General features: G+C 42.0%; 2 protein-coding genes across 3 annotated transcripts in view; one reads left to right on the forward strand and one right to left on the reverse strand.

Moving 5' to 3' along the window:
- The first annotated feature begins 13,923 nt into the window (after positions 1–13,923).
- Positions 13,924–19,119, forward strand: TMEM252 (transmembrane protein 252). Its single transcript, XM_084832123.1, has 2 exons — positions 13,924–14,244; positions 16,970–19,119. The coding sequence occupies exons 1-2, from the start codon at positions 13,967–13,969 to the stop codon at positions 17,238–17,240; spliced, it is 549 nt and encodes a 182-aa protein (XP_084688249.1). The 5' UTR covers positions 13,924–13,966; the 3' UTR covers positions 17,241–19,119.
- Positions 19,120–19,933: 814 nt separating this feature from the next.
- PGM5 (phosphoglucomutase 5) overlaps positions 19,934–24,073 on the reverse strand; it is a 74,308-nt gene continuing 70,168 nt past the window's right edge. Inside the window, exons 11-12 of one of the 2 annotated variants that reach the window (XR_014787767.1) lie at positions 21,352–23,344; positions 19,934–20,703 (exon numbers count right to left, since the gene is read on the reverse strand). Coding sequence is in view for 1 of the 2 variants with exons in the window: in XM_084834378.1 (XP_084690504.1) it covers positions 23,255–23,344 (90 nt within the window). In the remaining variant the exon portion in view is untranslated. Of the gene's footprint in view, positions 23,345–24,073 lie in introns of both variants that reach the window. The other variant, XM_084834378.1, reaches the window with a different exon arrangement.

Consider the following 24,073-nt stretch of genomic DNA (forward strand, 5'->3'; position numbering starts at 1 on the left):
GCCTCCTTCCCTGCTCTGTGCTCCTGTGGCTAGACATTTTTGTCTAGCCAAAAACGCAGGGCAGGAGGAGCGCGGAGGGAACGATCCGCTCCATGCTTCTCCTGCCCTGCTTTGGATAGATGGTCGCCTCTGAGTTTGGAGGTGGCCACCTATCCCAATAGGATTGTGCCCTAAAGACACAATCCTATGCATGTTTAGACAGAAAAAAAAAGTCCTAAACATGCATAGGACTGGGTGCTCAGTTATTGCAGGGAGGAGTGCTATAGCTGCCTCTGTGTGCAACCAGGGTTGCCAGCTGCTGGAATAAATACGTTCTAATACTTGCAACATGCATAGGGCCTAGGGGTGTAGCCCTCTCTGTTGAGGGGTAGAGCTTAGAGTGAGTTCAGTTGTGGAGGCTAGCCCAGAAGTTATCAGCAAATCTGGGGCAGAGTCCAGTTTGCTGTTGCAAACTTTATAAAATGATGTCACTGGAGACTGAAGTGTGGAACCAGACTGAACACTAGTCCTTTCTGGGTGTTATTCTGTGTAGAAAAGAACAGGTGTATGCCAGGGGCAATGCCGGCCCCAGGATTTTGAGGGCCCTTGTGGAAGACACCCTCAATGGGCCCCCTCCCTCAGTGAGTCTCCCTTCTCACCACCATTGTCACCAAGGTGCTATTACTTCTTTCTTTTTTAAAAAATATATTTTTATTTATTTTATATTTATAAATGAAATAAACAATACCAAAATTACCAACAACCCGATCAATACTACAATTTCCCAACAATACAATATTCTAATGAGGACACCACAATAACAAAAAGAGAAGGAAAAAGAAAAACAAAAGGAAAAGGAAAAGGGAGGAGGAAAGGGAGTGAAGAAAAAAGAAGATTCTTTTCCCTTCCCTCCCCCTCTCCCTCTCCCTTAAAGAATTGAGTTTAAACTCCAACACCCCCCGGCCTCCGATGCCATTCTATTTTAAAAATTGTATCTATAACCTTAACAATCTTACAATTTAATAAACAACCTTACATTTCAATATCATCAGTCTTATATCAAAGAAACAGGTCTACACTTCATTCCCAGTAGCCTATATTAATGATGATGATGATGATGATAATAATAATAATAAAAAATATAGTGTTATATAATAATAAACTTTAAACCTTCAGCAATCAATAATATATTTTATATATAAATGCATGTGCACAATTACCCTCAAACAATAAATTTAAATATGGCATATCTATTTTGAAATAAAAAATATAAAGAAAAGCAAGAAAAAAAGAAAGATGAAAGAGATTAAATGAATATGTGTATAATCATTTATCTTCTGACCTAGCCTGGATCATGTAGACTAAACACGAGCAGTTAACAAAGCTTGTTTAAAGATTCCAGTTCATGGGGTTGTAACAGAATTCTCACGCATTTTTACGTTCAGCCATGCCTCTGCCATTTCATGATTTAGAAACTTTTTAATCTGACCTTCAGACACAATACAAAGTGTAGCAGAATATTTTAAGTAATATTGTAAGTTCATTTGTTTTGCCATATTTTTTGCTTTGATAAATTGCCTTCTTTTATTCGCCACCTCTTTGATGTAGTCTGGAAATAACATAACTTTATCTTGTTTCCAGGAAAGCCTTCCACCCTGTCTTGCCAAACACAGGATATAATTCTTTGTGGAGACGTTTGCAAATTGGACTATGATCGTGTAATCAGTCCCTTTAGCATTTGGGACATGAAATGTCTGCTCAATATCAAGTAAATAATCAGATGGGATAGGGAGTATCTCATGCAAAAGTTTATCCACAAATATAGGCAATTTTACATCATTAGACAGATTTTTAATCCCAATAATACGTCCATTGGATCTCCTCATGAAGGTCTCCAGTTGAGAAATACTATCAGATTTATTTGTAAAACATATTTGTGTCGTAGTTTCATTTCCTGCCACTCGGTCTTCTAGCTCATTAATTTTCGTCTTCATTTTTTGCTATGATGCATTAATTAAATCTACAGCTCCTTGCAAGGCGGTGATGGAATTTGGGATTAAATCCAACCTTTTGGCTTGCTCTGTAAATTGCGAAGATAAAGTCTTTATCAGAGTAAATAATTCCCCTATATCTTCTGTTCTTGAAACTTTTGACACAGGGGGTGCGGGGGGAGTTGATGCTGGCTCCTTTCTTCTCCTCGGCGCAGACATGTTTCTCTCAAACAGATCTTGCAGGTCCTTAGATGTTTTCAAATATTGTTAACATTTCTTAAATCATCCCTCAGAAGTTGTTGATATTTCTTAAAGCATATATTATTGTGGAACACGTCAGCCTTCTTTTCTCCTATGAAATAGGAGTCCCAATACAGCTTTTAGCATTGGTAAAGCTCTGGAGAGATAATTCTGGAATCCAGCCCCCCCACTATCTCGAGGGGGGTACTATTCTCCAAGATATTATCCAGATGTTGCCTTGCCCCCCTTTTAATTCCAGGGGGGAATGAAAAGGTTTTTCAACCTTTTAAAAAGCTGTTTGAGAACGCTCCCACAGAGCGCTACCGTGGGATGCTACCAGAGCAACATTGGTTCCAACCAGAAGTCCACCAGGTGCTATTACTTCTCATCCTCCCTCTCATCACTGCTACCACTTGCTTGCTTGATAGGCAGAGAAGCACCGAACAGAATCTACTGCTTCTTTTTCACCACTGCCATTGCCTGGGCTAGACCGACAGGCAGGTAAACAAGCAGGTTGCAATGATGAAAAAGAGGAGCTCTAGGGGGCTCCTGTCAGTGGACCCTGCTGAGGTGTGTGCCTTTGGCAGGTGGCCAACCATGCCCACTCTTGATGCCAGCTCTGGCCGGGGGAGCAGCATTGTAAGCAGCAAGCTCTGCCATGGCCTACACTTGTTCGTTTCAGCATCTGAAAAAAGACTAAGTGTAAGTGCTTGTACATGTGTAGGCACCTCACCACATGATCAGGTGCCTAAGGAAAAGGGAAAGGTTCCTCCTGTGCGAGCACCGAGTCACTGCTGACTCCTAGAGGGACGCCGCTTTCGCTGCCGTTTTTATGGCAGACTGTAGCGGGGTGGTTTGCCATTGCCTTCCCCAGTCGTGACTACCTTTCCCCCAGCAAGCTGTGTACTCATTTTACCGACCTCAGTAGGATGGAAGGCTGAGTCGACCTGAGCCAGCTACCTGGGACCCAGCTTCCGCTGGGATCAAACTCAGGTCGTGGGGAGAGTTTCGGTTGCAATACTGCTACCTCCCACACAAATATACACCTACAGGCTCATTTCAGATGAAACAAGTGTGTGAAGGTGGGCAAACCTCCCTGGAGAGGGAATTCTACAAAAGGGGGTGCCACAACTGAGGTGGCTCTCTTTGGGCTTCTTCACACGGAGCTTTTATCCTGCTATTGAGACTGGTTGCTCACGGACGTTTGCCGGTCCTTTAGATGACATCGTCAACTTCCAGGGTGTCTCCCACACTAAATGACCTTTATTCCATTTTTTAAAAGATAGGAGATAATGAGCTATCAAATTACATTGCTTGAGGAGCTAGACCACACCGCCATCTAGTGGCTGTATAATGAAACATATGGAAGACTTTCCCCCATATAAGGCTTTTATAAAAAAGGCTTCTTCTTTTTTTTAAGACTTTCCCCCTTTCCCCCATATAAGGGGGGAAGGGGGGGGAGGAAGCGTGTGTAAAGGGAGTCCATAGTGATCCTGCATTTAAAAGGGAAGCAGAAAGCCCCGTTTTAAATGTGGGGTTTTAACCTGGTGTAGAGATGCTCTCTGTTTGGTTGCCACACACCTTACCTCATGGAATGCTGGATATCTAGTGGACCATGATTATACTAAGGATGTCTTTCCTGCTTCTAGTACAAGGTGGTTTCCCCAGGTATGTTTCTCAGGAACTTTCTTTAAAATTTATATATATATATATAAACACATTTCAACAATAACAGCTACAACGTAGAGTCACCTGTCTGCTGCTGAATGATAAGGGGGAATTGCACCTCCAATATTCTCCCATTGGCTGATCAGCACACATAAACACTGACATTCCCCAGGAGTTGTCATAGTCTGATGGGAGAACAACACCCAGTCCCTGGCAGCAATCCAATGGCCATCACGATCCCTTATTAGGAAACCTAGTTCCTACATTAGCTGCTTAATACGACTCTCAGAAAGAGAAATTAGCTCAGTTGTTCTGTCTACTGTAAAAAAGCTTAAATACATTCTTGTTCACGGTGTTATGGACAGTGGCAGTGAAACATCCAGCAGAATAAAGCCAGCAGCCTCCAATATTGCAATAACGCACCAAAGGCCGCCCTGAAAAGAATGCTTTTCTTTTTTCCAAGTTTTTTTAAAGGCAGTAGTGAATTGGGCAAGTGACTCTTCCTGTGAGGGAACCAATCTATCTTGAACCAGCCCATCACAGCTGGGGCAAGAACAAGAGCAGGGCTCTTCCCCCCTTTTCTTTTAACAGGTACAGCTTTTCTCATTACCATATGACAAGCTGCAACTGCTGGAATTCCTTCTTCCACACACCTGTTCAAAGTACAGGAGCTCTCCGTACCTTAGTGCAGGGTCAGGGATTGTGTGGCCCTCCAGATGTTGTTGGACTCCAGCTCCCATCAGCCCAGCCAACACAGCCAATGATTGGGGATGGTGGGAGTTGTGATCCAACATCATCTGGAAGACCACGCTACCCTTGCTTCCCATCTGGTCACCTGTGGAGATTCCCAAGGGGAAGACTTGAAGGACTGGGATAGCAAGAATTAACTAAGGAGGGCTGTTCCTGTGCAAGGTGGAGATGGTGGGTGGAGGATTTCTGGAGGGAGGGCAGCACCTGAGGAGAGGAGTTAGTGGAGATGGAAGGTGTGGAGACATGAGGAGTTGCAGGAATGCACAGAGCCTCAGAGGCTCACCTGGTATCATCAACGGAGGCCAGTCCGGGCTGTTGTCAAAGGTAGAGGGAGCAGCACTTTATCAAACAGTGCCAGATCCAGTGGGAGGCTGAGGTGCAAGCTGAGCCATTATCCCAGAACATAAGGGGACAAATGGCTCAATGTCTAAGGGGGTACTGCAACTTGGAGCCCTAGAGACTGGGGGAAACACAACAATAAACAAGTTACCCAAGTACTTTAAATGTCTCTTGGAAGCATATAATGGAAAAGTCCCCCTGTGAGCCCTGAGGGGACACCATCCCACCCATAATAGTCTATGAAACGACAGAAGAGTGACGGAGTATTTACTAAGAGAACCTCCTTGTTCATTTGGAAAAGGCTTGTATAGTTGTAAGACGCATCTGTGACTTTTCAGGAATACTGGCTGAAGCACCAGCAGCACTTATTTGATCTGTGGGCATGGAAAGCTCTGTCTCCTTCGGCCACATGAGAACAGACTCGTCAGATCAGACCACGGTAATCTAGTCCAGCATTCTGTTCCAAGAACAGAGACGCCAGCTGCCTGGCCTTCATAAGTATCAGATCCAGTGTCATGTCATGGTTCGCATGTTGGACTGGGGAGACCCAGGTTCAAATCCCCACTCAGCCATGAAGTTCAGTGGGTGGCCAGGTCAGTCACAATGAGTCAGCCAGACACGGTTTCTCAGTCTAACCTAACTCACAAGGTTGTCGTGAGGATAAGATTGGGAAGGGAATGATATATGATGCCTTGAACATCTTGGAGGAATAGTGGGATGTAAATAAATAAATGGTGCATGAAGATGACGACCACCCCTTATCATTTGTTTCCAGCACCTGGTACTCAGAGGTATATTGCCACTGCACATCGAAGTCCCATTTAGCTATCATGGCAAGCCATTGCAGGTTATCTTATCAGTATCTTTCTTGTGCAATCAACAAAAAAGCACACAATTAAGGCAGGACTTACATTTCTCGGAGGTAGTATATTGCAACATTTTATGGTGATCACTGCAGCAGAATTTCGTTGTGAATAATGCAGGTAAACAGGGGGAGTGTGATCACTACCTCTTTGATCATAAAGAAATATTAAAACCACTATTTCTCTTCATGCTTTTTTTTTTTTTTAAAGCACCATTCTTCTTCATGTTCAGTGCTACATCAAGCTATACATTTGTTAATCAACCACTGCCCACTAAGTTACACGCTTGGACGCGCACACACACACACACACACACACACGCACCCCACTATGCACAGAAGGGAATGCATAGATTTTGTTTGGGTGGATTCAGAATCCACCCAAGATCATGGCAAGTTTATGCTAAGTTTGTACCTATGGACCTTGATCTGAACTTGGTGGAGTCGGGATCACAGTTAAATGCCTTGATTTCCCTGCTAAAACTGTACAAATATATGACTGACTGAAATGAACACACTCTATCACTTATACAAGTTTAATTGACACTGGACTGAATTCAACTGTTGCTTAATGGGCAGAGCCCATAGTCTTGGCCTGGAGTTGGCAAGATGTGCTATGGTACACCCCCCCCCCCCATACTTCCCTTGGCACCACCTAAGCCCTCTGTTGTTTTTTTAAATTAATTTGTTTTGTTTTTTTAATGTTTATCTTGGACAGCTGTAAAGCAGCAGAGCTCTGGCTTCCAGTTACCCTGCCCGCCTCCTTTCCTTTGTCTAGCATGCCCCTGTATTGACCAGGGTCCAGCATTCTTCAGAAAGGAAAGGAAGAGGGCAGGGCAGCTGGAGGCCAAAGCTGTGCCGCTTTCCACAGCACAAAAAGACACAACACAAAAGGAAAAGCAATTGGGGGGAAAGAGGAAAGAAGCAAACTCAGGCACTAGTTTTTCGTTACAAATTTCTTATAACAAATAGCTGGAATAGAAGCAGTTCAAAGAGGGAAGAGTCAAAAGTTGCTGGTCTCACAGTTCAGCTGATGGAGAGACCCCGCTTCCCTTCTCTCCCTCTCATAAGCCTGATGGAATGGCTGCTGCCAGGTGACATTTGGAAGACAGAGCCAAAGCTGCTTGGCTGACTGAGGAATGCTGGGAGTTGTAGGGCTTCTTTCTGTCCTACATGCATAAGATTGTGCCCTAAGTAGTTATTTAAAGTATTTATGTCTCACATTTCCTTTTAGAAATGCTCAAGGCAGTTCACAAACATCTCTTCAAAACAATTTATCAATAAACAATACAATATAATATCAAACGACACAGGCAGGTAAAACAAGCACACATCAGGTATAATTTCACTCTCCAGGGAAGCTAATAATTTCAACTCAGCAGGCCAAAATCTTGGCAGAAAAGAAAGGTCTTTGCCAGGTGTTAGAAGACAAATGCAAAGTGAGCTTCCCTAAACATGGAGTTCTAGAAAAGGATTTCCCTCTTTCCTCACCAATGTCTTGGGTCAGGCCTTTGAAAGGGCCAGGCTCCAGAGGGAGCTGGCTGTGGGTCCAGGTGGCCAGAAGGACAATGGCCAGCCCAGGTCTATACCCTGGACTACACCACATCAGCCATCTACTACAGCCATGGGTGCAATGAGAATTTGAACAGGGGTCTTTGCATAGGCAAATATCCTGGTTCAAATTCTTTCGAGGCAGATGCAGCCTGCTGTGAGCATCTTTTTCAGGAGGGACTAGAACTATATGAGAAAACGGGCACTCCATGTGTCATTTCCCCCAGAGAGGATTCTCTCTGGCAGAAATTTATTTATTTATTTATTTATTTATTTATTTATTTAAAATCCTTATATTCCACCCTTCCATTATATCAGGGGTGTAGAACCTCAGGCCCAGGGAACAAATATGGCACACCTGGGGTCCCAAGGTGGCCCTCCGGGGTTCCCCAGATGGCCAGGCCCCCTTCCCCAGGCCCTTCTCTCAACCACCAACCATTCAGTGGTTTCCCAGCTTTTGTTCAATCCCTGCCCCCCACCCCATTCCATGCTAAAAGATTGAAATGTCTCTACTAAGGCTTAGTAACTGGCATTAAGAACTTTAAACTAAAATATACTGGTGTTTGGGGGCCTTTGGTCCTGCCCCCTTTTGCCTTCAGCCCCTCCAAAGACTATATTATACAGACATACTTGCAACATATTAAACAACAACAACAATGCATCATAAAATAAAAGCATATAAAATCAGAGACAGGTCACAACAGATAAAATAGTCCTAAAAACAAGAGCCTCACCCACAGAACCTAGTGATCAGGCAGGTTCATATGGGAAGAGACAATCCCTTAGGTATCCTGGATGCAAGCCAATTGGACGGAATGTCAGTTTCCTGCTGGGGATACTGGGACTTGTGGTCATAGTCCAGAAACTATGCTCTGCCAGGGTCTAGGAGTGCCTCCTGCAGCTCTCTCCACTGCCTCTGCCTGCCCAAGGATACTTTTCAGGGATGCTTGGACCGGGGGAGGAGATACAGGCTGCGGCAGACGATAGGGGCTACTTTGAGTGTTCAGTTGGATCATCTGAAGAGCTTGATGCCTTGTTCAGGGTGAATGGGAGGTGCATACAATCTTGCAGCAGAAACCACATATCTTCTCACTGTTAGCTACCCCAGCCGTTCCTCCCTCCCCCCATTGCAAGAAACTGGCAGGGGATGCTTTTACGTAATCTGAAATGAAATGTTACTTTGCCCAAAGTGCAGTGCCTAAATTATGTTTCGCACTATATTGTCAGAATCTAGTCCATCCTTTCTTTCACCAATAAATATTTTGCATGAAACTTTTTTCAAAAAAGAAGAAAAAAAGATTACCTTGAGATTTGAACTGGGAATCTGGTTTATCAGAAGGGCGTGATTTTTTTTTTCTAGGTTCCTCATAAGATTGAACTCAGTGAGCTTCTGAGTCATCCTTCCATCATGTAACTTGTAAATGGTAATTTTAAAAGTCCCAGACATGAGATGTCCACAATGAAATTTACTTAGTGTAGTAAATTGTAGTAAAGATTGTTTAATGAGGGCCTTCATTTTTTCAGGCATATATATTTATATACCTATTTCAATTTTACTGAGATACAATATAGACAGTGCCAGTTTCAGAGGTGGTTTGTGGGGAGGGCTTGGAGGGGAAATCAGTAGGCAGGGGAAGGATTAAGCATCTCTTGCCTGTCACTTGTCCCCTGTAATTGGCTTTCCCCCCTTCATGGATCACTGCCTTGTTGTGGCGAAGGGGCTTGCGTAACTCAGTGAAGCCATAAGCTATGCCGTGCAGGGCCACCCAAGACGGACAGGTAATGGTGGAGAGTTCTGACAAAATGTGGTCCACTGGAGAAGGAAATGGCAACCCACTCCAGTATTCTTGCCAAGAAAACCCCATAAGATGAGCCCCTCAAGTCGGATGGTGTCCAATATACTACTGGGGAAGAGCAGAGGGTATTTCCAAGTAGCGCCAGAAAGAGTGAAGCGGCTGGGCCAAAGCCAAAAGGACACTCAGCTGTGGATGTGTCTGGTGGTGAAAAGAAAATCCGATGCTGTAAAGAACAAGATTGTTTAGGAACCTGGAATGTAAGATCAATGACTCAAGGTAAGCTGGAGGTGGTCAAACATGAGATGGCACGATTGAACATCAACATCTTGGGAATTAGCAAACTAAAATGGACAAGCATGGGCGAATTTAATTCAGGTGACCATTATATCTACTACTGTGGGCAAGAATCCCTTAGAAGAAATGGAGTAGCACTCGTAGTCAACAAAAGGGTGGGAAAAGCAGTACTGGGGTACAATCTCAAAAACGATAGGATGCTCTCAGTACGAATCCAAGGCAAACCATTCAACATCACAGTAATTCAAGTCTATTCCCCAACCACTGATGCTGAAGAAGCTGAGGTTGATCGGTTCTATGAAGACCTCCAACACCTTCTAGAACTAACACCAAAAAAAGATGTCCTCTTCATCACAGGAGATTGGAATGCTAAAGTAGGAAGTCAAGAAATCACCGGGATAACAGGCAGGCATGGCCTTGGTGCACAAAATGAAGCAAGACAAAGGCTAATAGAGTTTTGCCAAGACAACACGCTGATCATAGCAAACACTCTTTTCCAACAGCACAAGAGGCGACTCTACACATGGACATCACCAGATGGTCAATATTGAAATCAGATTGATTATGTACTTTGCAGCCAAAGATGGAGAAGCTCTATACAGTCAGTAAAAACAAGACCTGGAGCTGACCGTGGCTCAGATCATGAGCTGCTTCTTGCAAAATTTCGGCTTAAATTGAAGAATGTAGGGAAAACCACTAAACCATTCAGGTATGACCTAAATCATATCCCTTATGAATATACAGTGGAGGTGAGGAATAGATTTAAGGGATTAGCCCTGATAGACAGAGTGCCTGAGGAACTATGGACAGAGGTCTGTAACATTGTTCAGGAGGCAGCAACTCAATCCATCCCAAAGAAAAAGAAATGCAAGAACGCCAAGTGGCTGTCTGATGTGGCTTTACAAGTAGCTGAGGAAAGAAGGGAAGTGAAAAGCAAGGGAGAAAGGGGAAGATATATCCAACTGAATGCAGAGTTCCAGAGAATAGCAAGGAGAGACAAGAAGGTCTTCTTAAGTGAACAATGCAAAGAAATCGAAGAAAACAATAGAATGGAAAAGAATAGAGATCTTTTCAAGAAAATTGGAGATCTCAAGGGAACGTTTTGTGCAAAGATGGGCATGATGAAGGACAAAGAAGGCAGGGACCTCACAGAAGCAGATGAGATTAAGAAGAGGTGGAAAGAATACACAGAAGAACTATACAGGAAAGATCTTAATGTCCCTGATAGCCATGATAGTGCAGTCACTGAACTTGAGCTGGACATCCTAGAGAGTGAAGTCAAGTGGGCCTTAGGAAGCATTACTAACAACAAATCTAGCAGAGATGACAGTATTCCAGCTGAGCTATTTAAAATCCTAAAAGATGATGCTGTTAAAGTGCTGCACTCAATATGCCAACACATTTGGAACACTCAACAGTGGCCACAAGACTGGAAAAGGTCAGTTTACATTCCAATTCCAAAGAAGGGCAATGCCAAAGAGTGTTCAAACTACTGTACAATTGCGCTCATTTCACATGCCAGCAAGGTTATGCTCAAAATCCTACAAGCTAGGCTTCAGCAGCATGTGAACCGAGAACGACTGGAAGTACAAGCAGGGTTTCGAAGAGGCAGAAGAACTAGGGATCAAATCGCCAACATTCGCTATATCATGGAGAAAGCAAGAGAATTCCAGAAAAACGTCTATTTCTGCTTCATTGACTACGCTAAAGCCTTTGATTGTGTGGATCACAACAAACTCTGGCAAATTCTGAAAGAGATGGGAGTACCAGACCACCTTACCTGTCTTCTGAGAAACCTGTATGAGGGTCAAGAAGCAACAGTAAGAACCAGACATGGAACAACCGAGTGGTTCAAAATTGGGAAAGGAGTACGACAAGGCTGCATATTGTCGCCCTGCTTATTTAACTTATATGCAGAGTACATCATGAGAAATGCCAGGTTGGATGAATCACAGGTTGGAATTAAGATTGCTGGGAGAATTATCAACAACTTCAGATATGCAGACGATGCCACCCTAATGGCAGAAAGCGAAGAGGATCTCAAGAGCCTCTTGTTGAGGGTGAAAGAGGAGAGTGCAAAAGCTGGTTTGAAACTCAACGTTAAAAAAAAGATCATGGCATCTGGCCCTATCACTTCCTGGCATATAGAAGGGGGAGAAATGGAAGCAGTGACGGATTTTATTTTCTTGGGCTCCAAGATCACTGCAGACGGTGACTGTAGCCATGAAATTAAAAGACGCTTGCTCCTTGGGAGGAAAGCTATGGCAAACCTAGACAGCATAGTAAGAAGCACAGACATCACCTTGCCGACAAAGGTCTGTATAATCAAAGCTTTGGTTTTCCCAGTAGTAATGTATGGCTGTGAGAGCAGGACTATAAGGAAGGCTGAGCACCGAAGAATTGATGCTTTCGAACTGTGGTGCTGGAGAAGACTCTCCCCTGGACTGCAAGGAGGTCAAATCAGTCCATCCTAAAGGAAGTCAACCCTGACTGCTCATTGGAAGGACAGATACTGAAACTGAAGCTCAAATATTTTGGCCACCTAATGCGAAGAGAAAACTCCCTGGAAAAGACCCTGATGCTGGGAAAGACTGACGGCAAAAGGTGAAGGGGATGGCAGAGGATGAGATGGCTAGATAGCATCACCGATGCAATGAATATGAACTTGAGCACGCTCCGGGAGAGAGCGCAGGACAGGAAGGCCTGGCGTGCTATGGTCCATGGGGTCACAAAGAGTTGGACACGACTTAACGACTGAACAACAATTGGCTTTCCACCCCTACATAAGCATCACAAGACAAACACCCAGATGAGAACTCCATGTTTGCCTTGTAATGCGTAGTTCCTTCCTTAATAGGATCCATAATGAAATAACTTAAATGTTTAATGAGCGAATATTAAAGCTGAAAACACACAAAAAACAATAGCACTTTCACTTTACCTTTGTCAGCTGCAGCTCTTTAACAAATGAAGTTATCATATTTTTTGTCACATCATAGTTTGTTTTAACTGACTTCCACGTTGCAAGGGAGTTTCTGCATTTAAACCTTGACTCTGCAGATTTTAGCAGGATTTTTCTCTGCTGACGTCACTGACAGCATGGCTCCCTCATGGAGGTTACTGTTTTTGTTGGGCATCTTAGCACATTCCCATGTCCTTGACAATTTTATAGGGAGGCACTCTGCGTCATTTCCAAGTGGATAGAGAAATTACAAGAGTGAGATCAGCACAGGCAGAACCAGGATGATGCTGATTTATAACAGCTTTTATGGTGTGTTGGGTGGTATCTCTTCTTTTCACTCAGTGGCCTTGATTCCTTTGTACATTTCTCATAAACCAGATGGAAGCGTACACTTTCCAGGTAGCGTATGTAATGAAGGCTACATTGTGTAACCACCTACCAAGAACAATATCCCAACTAAACCAATATGTGTTGACAGCCTTAGGAGGAAGTTTTGCTGGGAATCTATTGATAGTCTGGCTTTGGCTGCAGAGTTGCTGTAGCTAAAATGTAACCCAACTGCTAGCAACGATGACAGTGCTTTCCTGGTAGTCAAGCAACTCTGTTTTTTCTCCTTCCTCTGTTCCCTGCTATTACCTTCAGCCAACACTCACATGTGCCAGTCATTTTACAAATACTACCACTAGTACAGCTTGAAATATGCTGTGCATGGGAGCTAATGGGAAGCTGCTCCTCTGCTACCTCCCAGGCCCTGCAAAAAGTTTAGCACATAGTCACTAGCACAAGAACAACAGGATTTGTCTTCTCTGACAGTGAAAGTGAAGATAGATCTCAGTGCTGAGGAAGGCACAAGTTCAGCCACCATGCTGTCACTTGGCTTCTAGTATGACCAGATCCTAGGAACTGCTGCCTCATCACAGCACCTCACAGGGCTGGGCCCTTAGGTTGCAATCTGACTTACAATGATTGCACTGAAGTGTGTGTTTGTTTAGCATCACTGCTCTAGTCTCCTAAACTGGCTTTGAGTAATTCCTTAGTATCTGACTAATGATATTAGTTAGCATACAGATAATCTAAAATTATACAGATAATCTAAAATCTACAGAGATCATCAAGGTCATTAAATGGGTTAAATAGCCAAGAAGAAGTCCAAAAATGTAGCAAAGAACAGCCCAATTAACAGTGATTTTTCCCCTGCTCACTTTTTAAGAGAACATTAAGATCAATGGAATTTTCTTATTTCAAATAAAAATGACACTTGCGTGACTGATTACCCAATGAGCACCACAGGCAGCAAAAGTTTGCGGAGTTTATGCTGGCAGAGAAACAATACAGGAAGCATTTGTTGTCTCTTCTTGAGCAGTGTTTTGATTATAAATTAATCTCTTGAGATCTTATGGCTGCTTCAAATAGTTAATGAGTATCTTAACACATGTGCAAAGGCCAATTGGTTCTGAACGTATAAAACCGTGGACTTAGGCTGGAAGGAGCACTTAAGAGATACCCAAAGTGGAGTCTGGGGTGAACTGCAAAGATGTCGAAGAACTTCCTCTCATTCCTCCGTTTGTTTGTGCTCTTGGTTGGCTTTGCCATTATTTGCTTGGGAGCCTTTTGCATCTCTACAAATGCCTCTGCATGCACATGCAATAGCTTGCCTATTGCATATTTTCTGTTACCCTTGGGGTTCTTACTTCTCATCTCTGGAATCTTCTGGAGCACTTATCATGAGGCCAGCAAGCACAAGAGCCTATTCCACAGCATTATTCAAGGAAATCCCAGACTGCGAGATAGTCACATCAATACCATAGACAGGTATGTGTCATCATGTCCATAGATTGTTCTTTGACGTTGTGAAACCCTTTTCAATCTGCATGTTTCCCTCACTTTTTCCTCCTTAAACTTGCTTTATTTAATGTACCTAGTCTTTGCTCTTCTTTCTTTCATGTTCTCTTCAATTACATCTTTGACTAGTCCACTATTTCTTGGGATGTGCCCCATCACTTCTTCACACAGCACATAGTTAAACTATGGAATTCACTGCCATAAGACATAGTGAAGACCACCAATTTGGATGGCTTTTAAAGGGGGCTAGACAAATTCCTGGAGGAGAAGGCTATCAGTGGCTATTAGTCCTGATGGCTATATGCGACCTCCAGTATCAGAGGCATTACACCATTTATTTATTTATTTATTTATTGCTTGCTTGCTTGCATTTTTATCCCACCTTTTTTCCTCTTGCAAGGAACCCAAGGTGGCTTACATTATCCTCCTCCTCCTCCATTTTATCCTCACAACAACAGCCCTGTGAGGTAGGTTGGGCTGAGAGTCTGTGACTGGCCCAAAGTCACCCAGTGAGCTTCCATGGCCGAGTGGGGATTAGAACCTGGTTCTCCTGGCTCCCAGTCCAACACTCTCACCATTACACCACACTGGCTCTCATGTGTGTACACCAGTTGCTTGGGAATATGGGTGGGAGGGTGCTGTTACCCTCATATACTGCTTGTGGGTTTCCCATGGAGAGCTGTTTGGCCACTGTGTGAACAGAATGCTGTACTAGATGGACCCTTGGTCTGATCCACCATGACTGTTCTTATCAGACTTGATTTTCTCTTTTTCACACTTTGCAGAGTCCTTGTCCCTCCCTGCAATTCTATCCAATATTTGTTAATTAGTTTTCCTTGCTGTCCAGGTCTCTTTACACAGTATTTCTAGGGCCACATTTTGATTCATTTTTCTATTTTTTTTTACCTGTCATCCATGTTGCATATCCATACTGAGCTGTACTCAATATGTATTTTTTTTTTATAGAAGTTCATTTTTAAGAGGTAGATTTACTCCTCCTGACAGCAGACATTTATTTTTATAAAATGTCATGCCATTTGTATTCTGGTTTTAATTCTACTCTAGATCTTTCATTCTAGTCTGTTATCTTGCTTCCTGGTTACTTAATTCTTAAAAATATTTGTTCATTATGTTTCCTGTTGCTATATATAATACACACATAATACATATTGCACCTGATGGTTTTCTACTTCACATTAAAATGTTTATTTTATTCTCACATTTTTATATTATTCTGAAAAACTTATTTTTTTAATTTAATGGGTTGGATCCAGACTACCCATGCTGGAGGACAGGGGGAGAAGTGATTTTTTTTGCAAATTTCCCTTTCCCTTGCAACTCTGTTACCCTGAAAAAGCTGCTCTGAAGGATCAGGGGATCCTCTGGAACAGTGTTGGAAGTGGTGCTAGGGGGCTAGAGGGGGAATATGTGAAAATTGCCTCAGCCCTACTTCCTCTAGCAGGAACCTCTATTGTATCCAACCCAAGTTGGATTTAGGCCCAATGAAACTAATATGAAGAGTTAGTCATAAAAATAACCTAACCCCCTTTGATTTTAATGGGATCTGAGTGCAGCTAGCCTAATCTGGATCGAACCTGATATGTTCTGCAGTGTAGCTTTTCTTCTGTCTCTTCCATTACTGCAGAGTAATGTCCCAGAGCTCACTAGGTGGCACTGGGTGAGTCAGTAACTCTCAGACTAGCCTGCCTCACAAAGTTGTTATGAGAAACCCTTCTCTAGAAGGGTAGCAAACAAAATGGAAGAAACAAATAACTGAATGACAAAAAAGTTTTGGTCCATGCCTGCTAGTGAACATACAGTATACTCTGAGTCCAGGAGAAACAAAATAGATTACTTTAAAATAGTTCCAGAATACTGTACATCCCAAAATTGAATCTGGGTCTTTTAAATGTGAAGGCATGACTCAAACCCATAAACACATATGGCTGTTCACTGTTATCTGTGTAAATGTCTCTACCAGTCCTAGAGTGAAGACTGATGCTCTCACAAGGAGCATTTCCTTAAATCAAGCTGGCCTCCAGCCTGGCAAAGTTTGTTAATGGGTCATGGATACAAATGTCACTTCCTGTTCTGTTGTGGTAACGGCACCATAAACATTCACAATCGGCAAAGCAGCAGCTCTATAAATACAACACAGCACATACCCTAGCTAGATAACCAGGAAGATTTAACACTTTGAAAGAGCTTGCAGCCTGCATTGCAAAATAAATCTCAGAGTATAAATAAGCTCAGATAAAATATGCATTTCCTGTTCAAATACAGAGGCTCTAATAGAAGTAATGGATGTAACTTGGACAAAAATAAGGTTCACTCTTCCTTGCCCAAGCCTTAGCACATTGTCACTAGAAGTTACAACCGTACTCCTGAAAGTAGATTGTCAGAGACAAGGCCTATAATGCCAAACTGTCACACAAATGCCCCCACCCCCCGTGCCCCCATTCTTCTCCTCATAGCTTCACCTAAATGTAGGCACTTTTGGTTCCGGAGGTAATGAAAATGGTTGTGAGGGTCTACCTCTGAAATGTGAGGAGAAAGGGCAATGTGGTGAGCAGATGTGGGATCTGAACACCAGGGTTGGTGCAAACTATTTAGCAACACACTATAGACTGTTGTAATTTTAAAACAGAACTCTCTTTTAAGCAGTGTTTTTTTGTCTTGGCTGTGATTTTTGCAGGCCTGACTTTTACCCTCCATCTTACGAAGACAGTACTGACCCTGAAAAGCAGACCTTTCCGCTGCCGGTCTGCCCACTGCAACAAAAGAAGGATACTTACAACATACCTCCACCTCTGTACACAGAGAGTAGCCTTGAATTCATTGAGGAAGCTAACCCTCAGGCACAACGGCCACCATCGTATGAAATATCTGTGCAGCAGCAAGCTACAGAGGGTGACTCAACACTTGAAGAGACTTCTACTGCACCTGTGCCAGAGACCAACCGCTAATGAAACGGCCTGCCAAAGGACTTGAGGAGCAGATAAGCCATGTCTGCTATTCTGGGACATAGGCAAGGCAGTGGTTAGGCCATGTCCAAAGCTCTGTTAAGGTGAACAGAGGACAGTGTTATTCCATCAGTCAGCGCCAGGTGCGAAGATAGCCTTGTGGTAGCACTCAGTGGCTGGCCATGTGGCATTAGAAAGGTTATGTCAGAAATAACATACTTCCAACCAGGAATAAAACCTGGTGTGGCATGGGTTGTGGATGATGTTGCTGAGTTCAAACCGGTATTGCTAGCTGGTTGCAACAATTAGATCTGTTTGTTTACATTATTGTGGTTTTATTCTGCCTGTGTTTAAAAAAATGGCTGCAAGAACCACTGCTATCTTGTAAAGAACAATAGCATGGAGTGCCAGAGGCAGGGACATTTTTGAAAGAGTGAAAGGAGAAATTAAAAGCAAAGCATCTAATGATGAATGTGGGAGGCATACATATATACTGAGCTAGCTCAGCTATGCTATTTGCTGTGGGGAAATGTTTTATTCTGTCCTTGGCATTTACAAGGATGATGAGAGACATTTTTCCAAAGTTAAACTCTTGAGCTGCCTTAATTACTTTCCAGGCATTCCTCTGTATAAAAGGATGAACAGATCTTGTAACAGAGAGCTAGCTGTGGTGAGAGAACGAGATTAAGTCTTGATTGTGCTGGATAGTCCAACTCTACAGCCCAAGTAAACAAAGACTTCAATTTAATCTCAAGTAGTTACACTGACGTGTATATGAGTTAAACTGAAGAGTTTGGATTTAAACTGTTTATCTGGGTTGTAGTCTGTTATTTTCTTTGTTTTTTTTTAATTATTGTGGTATGTTTGTGCAATATATATACACACACACATATATATATGGGACATAGGGAATAGGTTACAGAGGACCCCCCAGCCACAAAGGCATGAAGACAACACATTCTCTAGATGAAATATGCTGTTAAGAACATGTTCTTTGTGCAGGCATTCTACTTTTGAAAATGGCTATTTGTATCAGTAATGCAACTAGTGGTTTTCCATTATGTACTCCTAATAACTCACTACAGCTGCCTCTCAGATCTGGAGGGGAGAGGGGAATCTGATACAATTGACTCGTATCTTGATAAAAATGGCCAACCCACGTATGGAGGCCATGGACACTTACACTGTAAGATCATTAGCATTAGTGCGCCGTATGCCCATATGTAATATGTAATACCTTACTTTTTTTGTATCTCCTGTGGAGCTTTGATGTCAACTTCCTTTATTTTGTTAGCATTGGCTAACTTTGGGAGAGGAAATCTCCTGATGAACAGTTGGCATTTATTTTGTAACAACATGTTTGTTCTGTGTTCAGGGGCTAACTGGTTTACACAGTTTAATGTTGCATTGCACTTTCTTTTTCATACAATAAAGTTTTGTATTGAAAAACATTTTCAGGGAAAAGTGGCATTTACTTGATGAAAGTGAGGAACGTGTGCTTCCATATTAGACAACAAACACAATTCAAAGTAGAATGCAATAAACCTTTTAGCAGAGCTTCTGAAAGATTTTAACAAGTTGCTTCATGGCTGAATAAAGAAATCCCACAGGAGACTTTTAGTAGCAGTTTTATAGGCATACCCTGGAATGTATATCTTCTCTCATCTCATCACCATGCAAGAGAGCCAACCCAACCAATTACCTTCCAGTGCCACATGTTTCAAGGCCAAATGTTTACAGAACCCATGACTTGACAGTGTTTCTCAGCTTTCTCAAGACGAATAATGAAGGCAATATTTTTTAGTTTGGAGAATATTCCTCCAGATCCATCATCTTATTTATTTTTATAGTGGTTTGTAAAATAAAGTTCAGTTCATATCTCATTTATCCTAATGACAGTACTGTGTTTGATTAAATTAGGTTTGATTAAGAGCCAGCAATTTCCCCAGTGAATGCTATGGCTGAGAATAGTTTGTACACTAAAATTCCATGGCCAAAACCTAACAACCTTTTGACTATGGCAAGGAGGATTCCTAGTGATTCTTGCAGACAGATGCATGAATGAACAGTCCACTCAATTTACATGTAGATCCTGAAAACTACAACTCCCTATGAAGCTAGCTATGATTCACACAGACTGATCTGGACGAACTTGCATGGATGATCCGTTGTGCTGAGCATTTTCATGTGAAGGGAACCATGAGTTATTCCCATAGTGACAAAATTAATAGGTTTGGAACTATTCCTTAGCGATCCAGAGAAGAGTTATTCCTAAGGGTAAGCCCCTATAGGAAGTTACTGCATCCCTGGTTTGGTGCCTTTATGCATAAGCCTGTGTGAGAAGCAGTGCAACTGTTAAAAGAAAGTAATAAGCTCACAGTATCTCTCACTGAATGGGTTCCAGTAAGATACCAACAAGGTCGTGTCCAAAAGCCCATGGCAAATTAGCAATGCTTGCGCAGTTTAATTAAACAAAAGTTATATTCCATGTCTAAACGTCTCCAAGGTTTTGCTCAGCACCCAGCTGTTTAGGCCATGACAGCCCTGTCCCTCTTACCATCAGAGTAGCAAAGCTACACAGTGAAGGACCGCTGTGGCATCACAGCAAGTCAGCCACTTGCTGCTGGATAATATTTACAGCGTGGGGTGTGTGGTTGTACTAGTGCTACATAAAAAGGAACCATAACACTTCTTTTGATTTACAAAAAAAGATGTTTAATAATACTGCAATTAAAACACTGTGCTTTTAGAAGTGAGGAAACAGTGCCTCATTTACTTAGACGCAGCTAAAAAAAAGTCTGTTGTATTCGGGCAAGCCTTGTCCTTTCATCAGCAATTCCATGCAAGGCAGAAATATGGCATTGCACTGTATTATATGTCATAGCAAGTTCAGACAAATATCAAAGAAAACCAAATCAATATCTTAAAGCACAGGAGCACTCAAGATTGCACTAAAAAGGCACATTTCACCACTGTGATGAACATGACTAGGCTACAAAAGTATCAGATTGCACAAAAGCCATTTCAACAAATGACAAGCAGCCACACCTCTGTTCCCAAGAAAAACATTCAAATGAGTCACATGCACAAGGAGTTCTTATCATTTCAGTGTCGTGTGCCACAGTTGGAGCCATGTTATTCTTTCACAGGCACACAAACCATTTGCTGTACCCAAGCATTCACTGAGCAATCCTTTCTCCTCTCCTCCATCTGTTCTCTGATGACTCATCCTATGACCTTCTGATAAAGCATTTCGTAGGCTTTCAGAGAGCTAAATGAATTAGAGAAGTACTTCTGAAACTTCATTCAATTTATTATAGTTCCACAGGCAATATAGATGTTTTATTTGGGAGAGTCTCCCTCTTGAGCTCCACTCCACTCAAAACACACTCACAACCATAACACTCCAGCACACTACACTGCACTCTGGTTAAAAGAAACTACTTGAAAAACAGGGTTGACATTCCTTAAATGGTTAAAGGAATGTCAACACTGTTTCCCAAGTAGTTTAACCAGAGTTATGTAAAAATGACAAGTGCAATGCACTTTAGTGTTGTTTAATTAACTCTAATGCATTCAAAATGAAGCGCTCTTAATTTTACAGCCTTTCTGCTTGCCTTTTCCCAACCGCCTTCCTCCTTTAAGGTGTTAAAGAAAAGACCCTGACTACTGCTATGTTCTAAATGGCTCTGGAAAAGGTTCAGGGGCTTAAAATGGCCACTACAGTTCTCAGGGCCAAATGACATATTCTTCAAATCATACATAGCATTGATTCCAATGCAAATGTTTTTTCTTTTTAAAACCCTCCCCCTGTGGGGGTGGAATTTTGGGATGAAAATGGGATAGGGGAACTTAAATCCCACCCTCCCAGAGCACTGTGGTTCTGATCCAAACTGGAGCCACATGGGCTTACACTGAGGTAATTAATTCAACCACGAATGCATGATTTGAAGAATGTGTAGTTTGGCCCTCAGTGTACTATTAGTCTGAGAGGAGCCAAATCAAAGTTCCATTTATAAGAGTATGTGTTCCACTGAGCAGAGCTGGAAGTCATCTTCTCTAAGGCAGTGGTGGTTTTTTAAGGGCTGCTTCTGATGTAATGTTTCAGGGTTACAGGAGTATGTACAAGTAAGAAAACTTACGTCCAATGTATCATTCTGTGCTGGCTTTTAAAGGAAAGCATGAAACATGGAGATATTGTGTGGAGACTTCAAACATTTCCTGGAGGATCCATGAACAGAATCCTCATTTTGTTGACTCCTATATTTGGACTCATCTCAGAGGACTAACACTTCAGAAGAATTATATTTCCAACTATTAAGAGTTCTAAACAGCATGCTGGAAATGTCACTAAGTGGAACGTTTAGTTATCATACACTTATGTAACCAGAGAGCAATGCCAATTTAGTTTCTGTACTCTGATTAAATCTGTGTACAGAGGCATTTTGACATATTCTTTTGAAGTGACCGTTTGGTTTTGTAAAGGGGTCACGTGACCCGGCTGACTGCCATGGCCACTCATCCCTAAAGAAGGGGAACCTAAGTTCATCTTGAGAGAAAGTTTCTAAAGATTTAGGATCTAATTCATGATAGCTCATTTATTTAAAAATATGGAGGGGGGAAGGTAATCCCATTGTTTCCTTTCCAAAATCAGTACAATATAACGAAGAACATGGATTTCTGCTGAGGCAGCTGTAGTAGCTAAATACTAAAAGGAGGGTATCTCCTCCAGCATTGTTTAGTAATAGTAAAACAGGTACCTCCTTCAAATTAAAACTTCACAGAGTCACATTTGAATACAGGAAGGTTTAGAAAGGAGCTAGGTGGGAAAGGGCCATTGTACTTTTTCATTGCAAGCATGTAAACCACATGTGAACAGCATTTGTGCTGGTGGGTGGGCATTTGTGAATAATACAGCAGAGAACAGCAGAAAATGAAAGCTGATTGCCAAAGAGCTGGCTGCATAATAATTGTCTTTCTCCAACTTTTACATTCAAACTTTTTACCTACATAAAATGTGCATGAATGTAATAGATGCCAGGCTTCAGCTGGTGCATAAAACAGTACTTGTTATTCACGGAACTACGGCTGGGAGATTGGGAATGGCAGTTGCCAGTATGCTTTGGAAATGATAATTAGTTAAATGAAATCTCAGTGTAAAGCTGCAATAGTATACACACTTATGTGGGAGTATATCCTATTGAACTCAGTGGGACTTACACCCAAGTAAACATGCAGATCAGGCTAAACATCTAGAAGGGGTTAGAACACCCACACCTGCAGATTCTGTACATGAGCTGGATTCCCTTGACTCTGTGCCTTGTGTGGCATTTTGTATCAAGGGAAAAAATCCTGGCATCTTGGGTTGTATAAGTCCCCTCTCAGCAGCTGAGTCTTTCAGACCGCTGGAGTGACCAAGAGCCCTATTATATTCTAGTTCAAAATAATGGATCAGCTCAACACTGATCAAAATAATGGATCAGCTCAGCATCAAAAGATGGGTTTGGAAAACATGGGGAACTGAGAATTTCTTCTGTTTTTGAGCTTTTGGAAAACATTGCTTTAGCCTTTCAGACCTACCCGTAACAGCATTTCCTTTTTAAATTAAAACTAAGGATTCTCAAGACACTAATACCAAGAACTTGTGCATTGCAACAAAATCTAACCAAGGGAGTATGTAACCCATTCTTGCTTTGAAAATGCAGAACATGATAATTTTTTTTTGTCATGCTGGTATTTTGTAATTACTCAATCTTGACATAAAGGGAGCTTTCTCTTTGGTTATTTTTGTGTATAAGAAGATACTAAAGCCATAGTACAGAAGTAAGTGCACTGCTGTCTTAGTAGATCAATGAAACTGAATTATGAAACGCACTGGATTTTGTTCCCCCCCTCCCACCCATTGCCCTCAAACCCTTAGAGTAATATAAGGCACAAACAGCTGATGTGTTTGGGCAAGGTCTTCTTTCTCCCTTGCCCTCTCAAATTTGGCCCTGGGTTAGCGATCCTTCCTTGGTTCAGGTGATGACGGTAGGACCCTTTCGACCTGTCCTCTCATGAATCTGAGATATTTTCAGTGCAATTGCTATGAGAGGACTCAGTACAGCCTAGAAGAAAGGAAAATAAATGGCTTTAAGGAAAACAAATGATAATAAACTTGTAATTAATTAAAAACAAAAGCAAAAAAATCAGTTGTGGCTGATATACTAAAAGAACCAGAAGTTAATTGACACACAGGTGATTGAGATAGATATATACATAAAATTAATTAATCCATGAGGGCAAACATGACTATAACAGAATAGTACAAATTTCCCCTGCCAGGAAACAAGTTCATTCACTCTATCACATTTACAAGTTACTTAGAATGCAATCCTGTGTAGTATGCACATTTATCTGGAAATGAGCATCACTGAACACAGTGGGTCTTACTTCCAAGTATATATATACATAGGATTGCATTGTTAGAGAGTTTCACCATTTCCAATCCATATAATCCAGAAATCTAAAGTATTTCACTCTCTTCTGGATAGTGCACAAAGAGTGGAGGTGGATACGAGTTACCATGGCTTGTGTAATTAACTTTAAAACCAGGAAAAGATTTTCAGTAGCACAACAGCCAAGAATAGCATGTGTATGGCATCAAATGTATAACATGAACTAGAAATCAGCCAGCCACATTATTAGTTCAAATTCCATTGATGACCTAGAATGCCCTGCATGTTTTGTCCTGCTACCTGACTGCCAGAAACACAGCCTTTGGATGTAATATACCTTAGCCTCGGATATCATTTCAAAATGCCAGGCTCACCCTTTGGGACTTCTAACTTGGGACA

The sequence above is a fragment of the Heloderma suspectum genome, chromosome 2, assembly GCF_057233095.1.
Source record: "Heloderma suspectum isolate Gila_16-S chromosome 2, 16-S_ref, whole genome shotgun sequence".
In the NCBI taxonomy this organism is placed as follows: Eukaryota; Metazoa; Chordata; class Lepidosauria; order Squamata; family Helodermatidae; genus Heloderma; species Heloderma suspectum.

Bases quoted from the DNA above. Each gene is read 5' to 3' on its own strand.
- TMEM252 (XM_084832123.1), top strand. From the start codon at position 13,967: ATGTCGAAGAACTTCCTCTCATTCCTCCGTTTGTTTGTGCTCTTGGTT. The intron at 14,245-16,969 runs GTATGTGTCATC...TGATTTTTGCAG, and splicing joins CACATCAATACCATAGACAG to GCCTGACTTTTACCCTCCAT.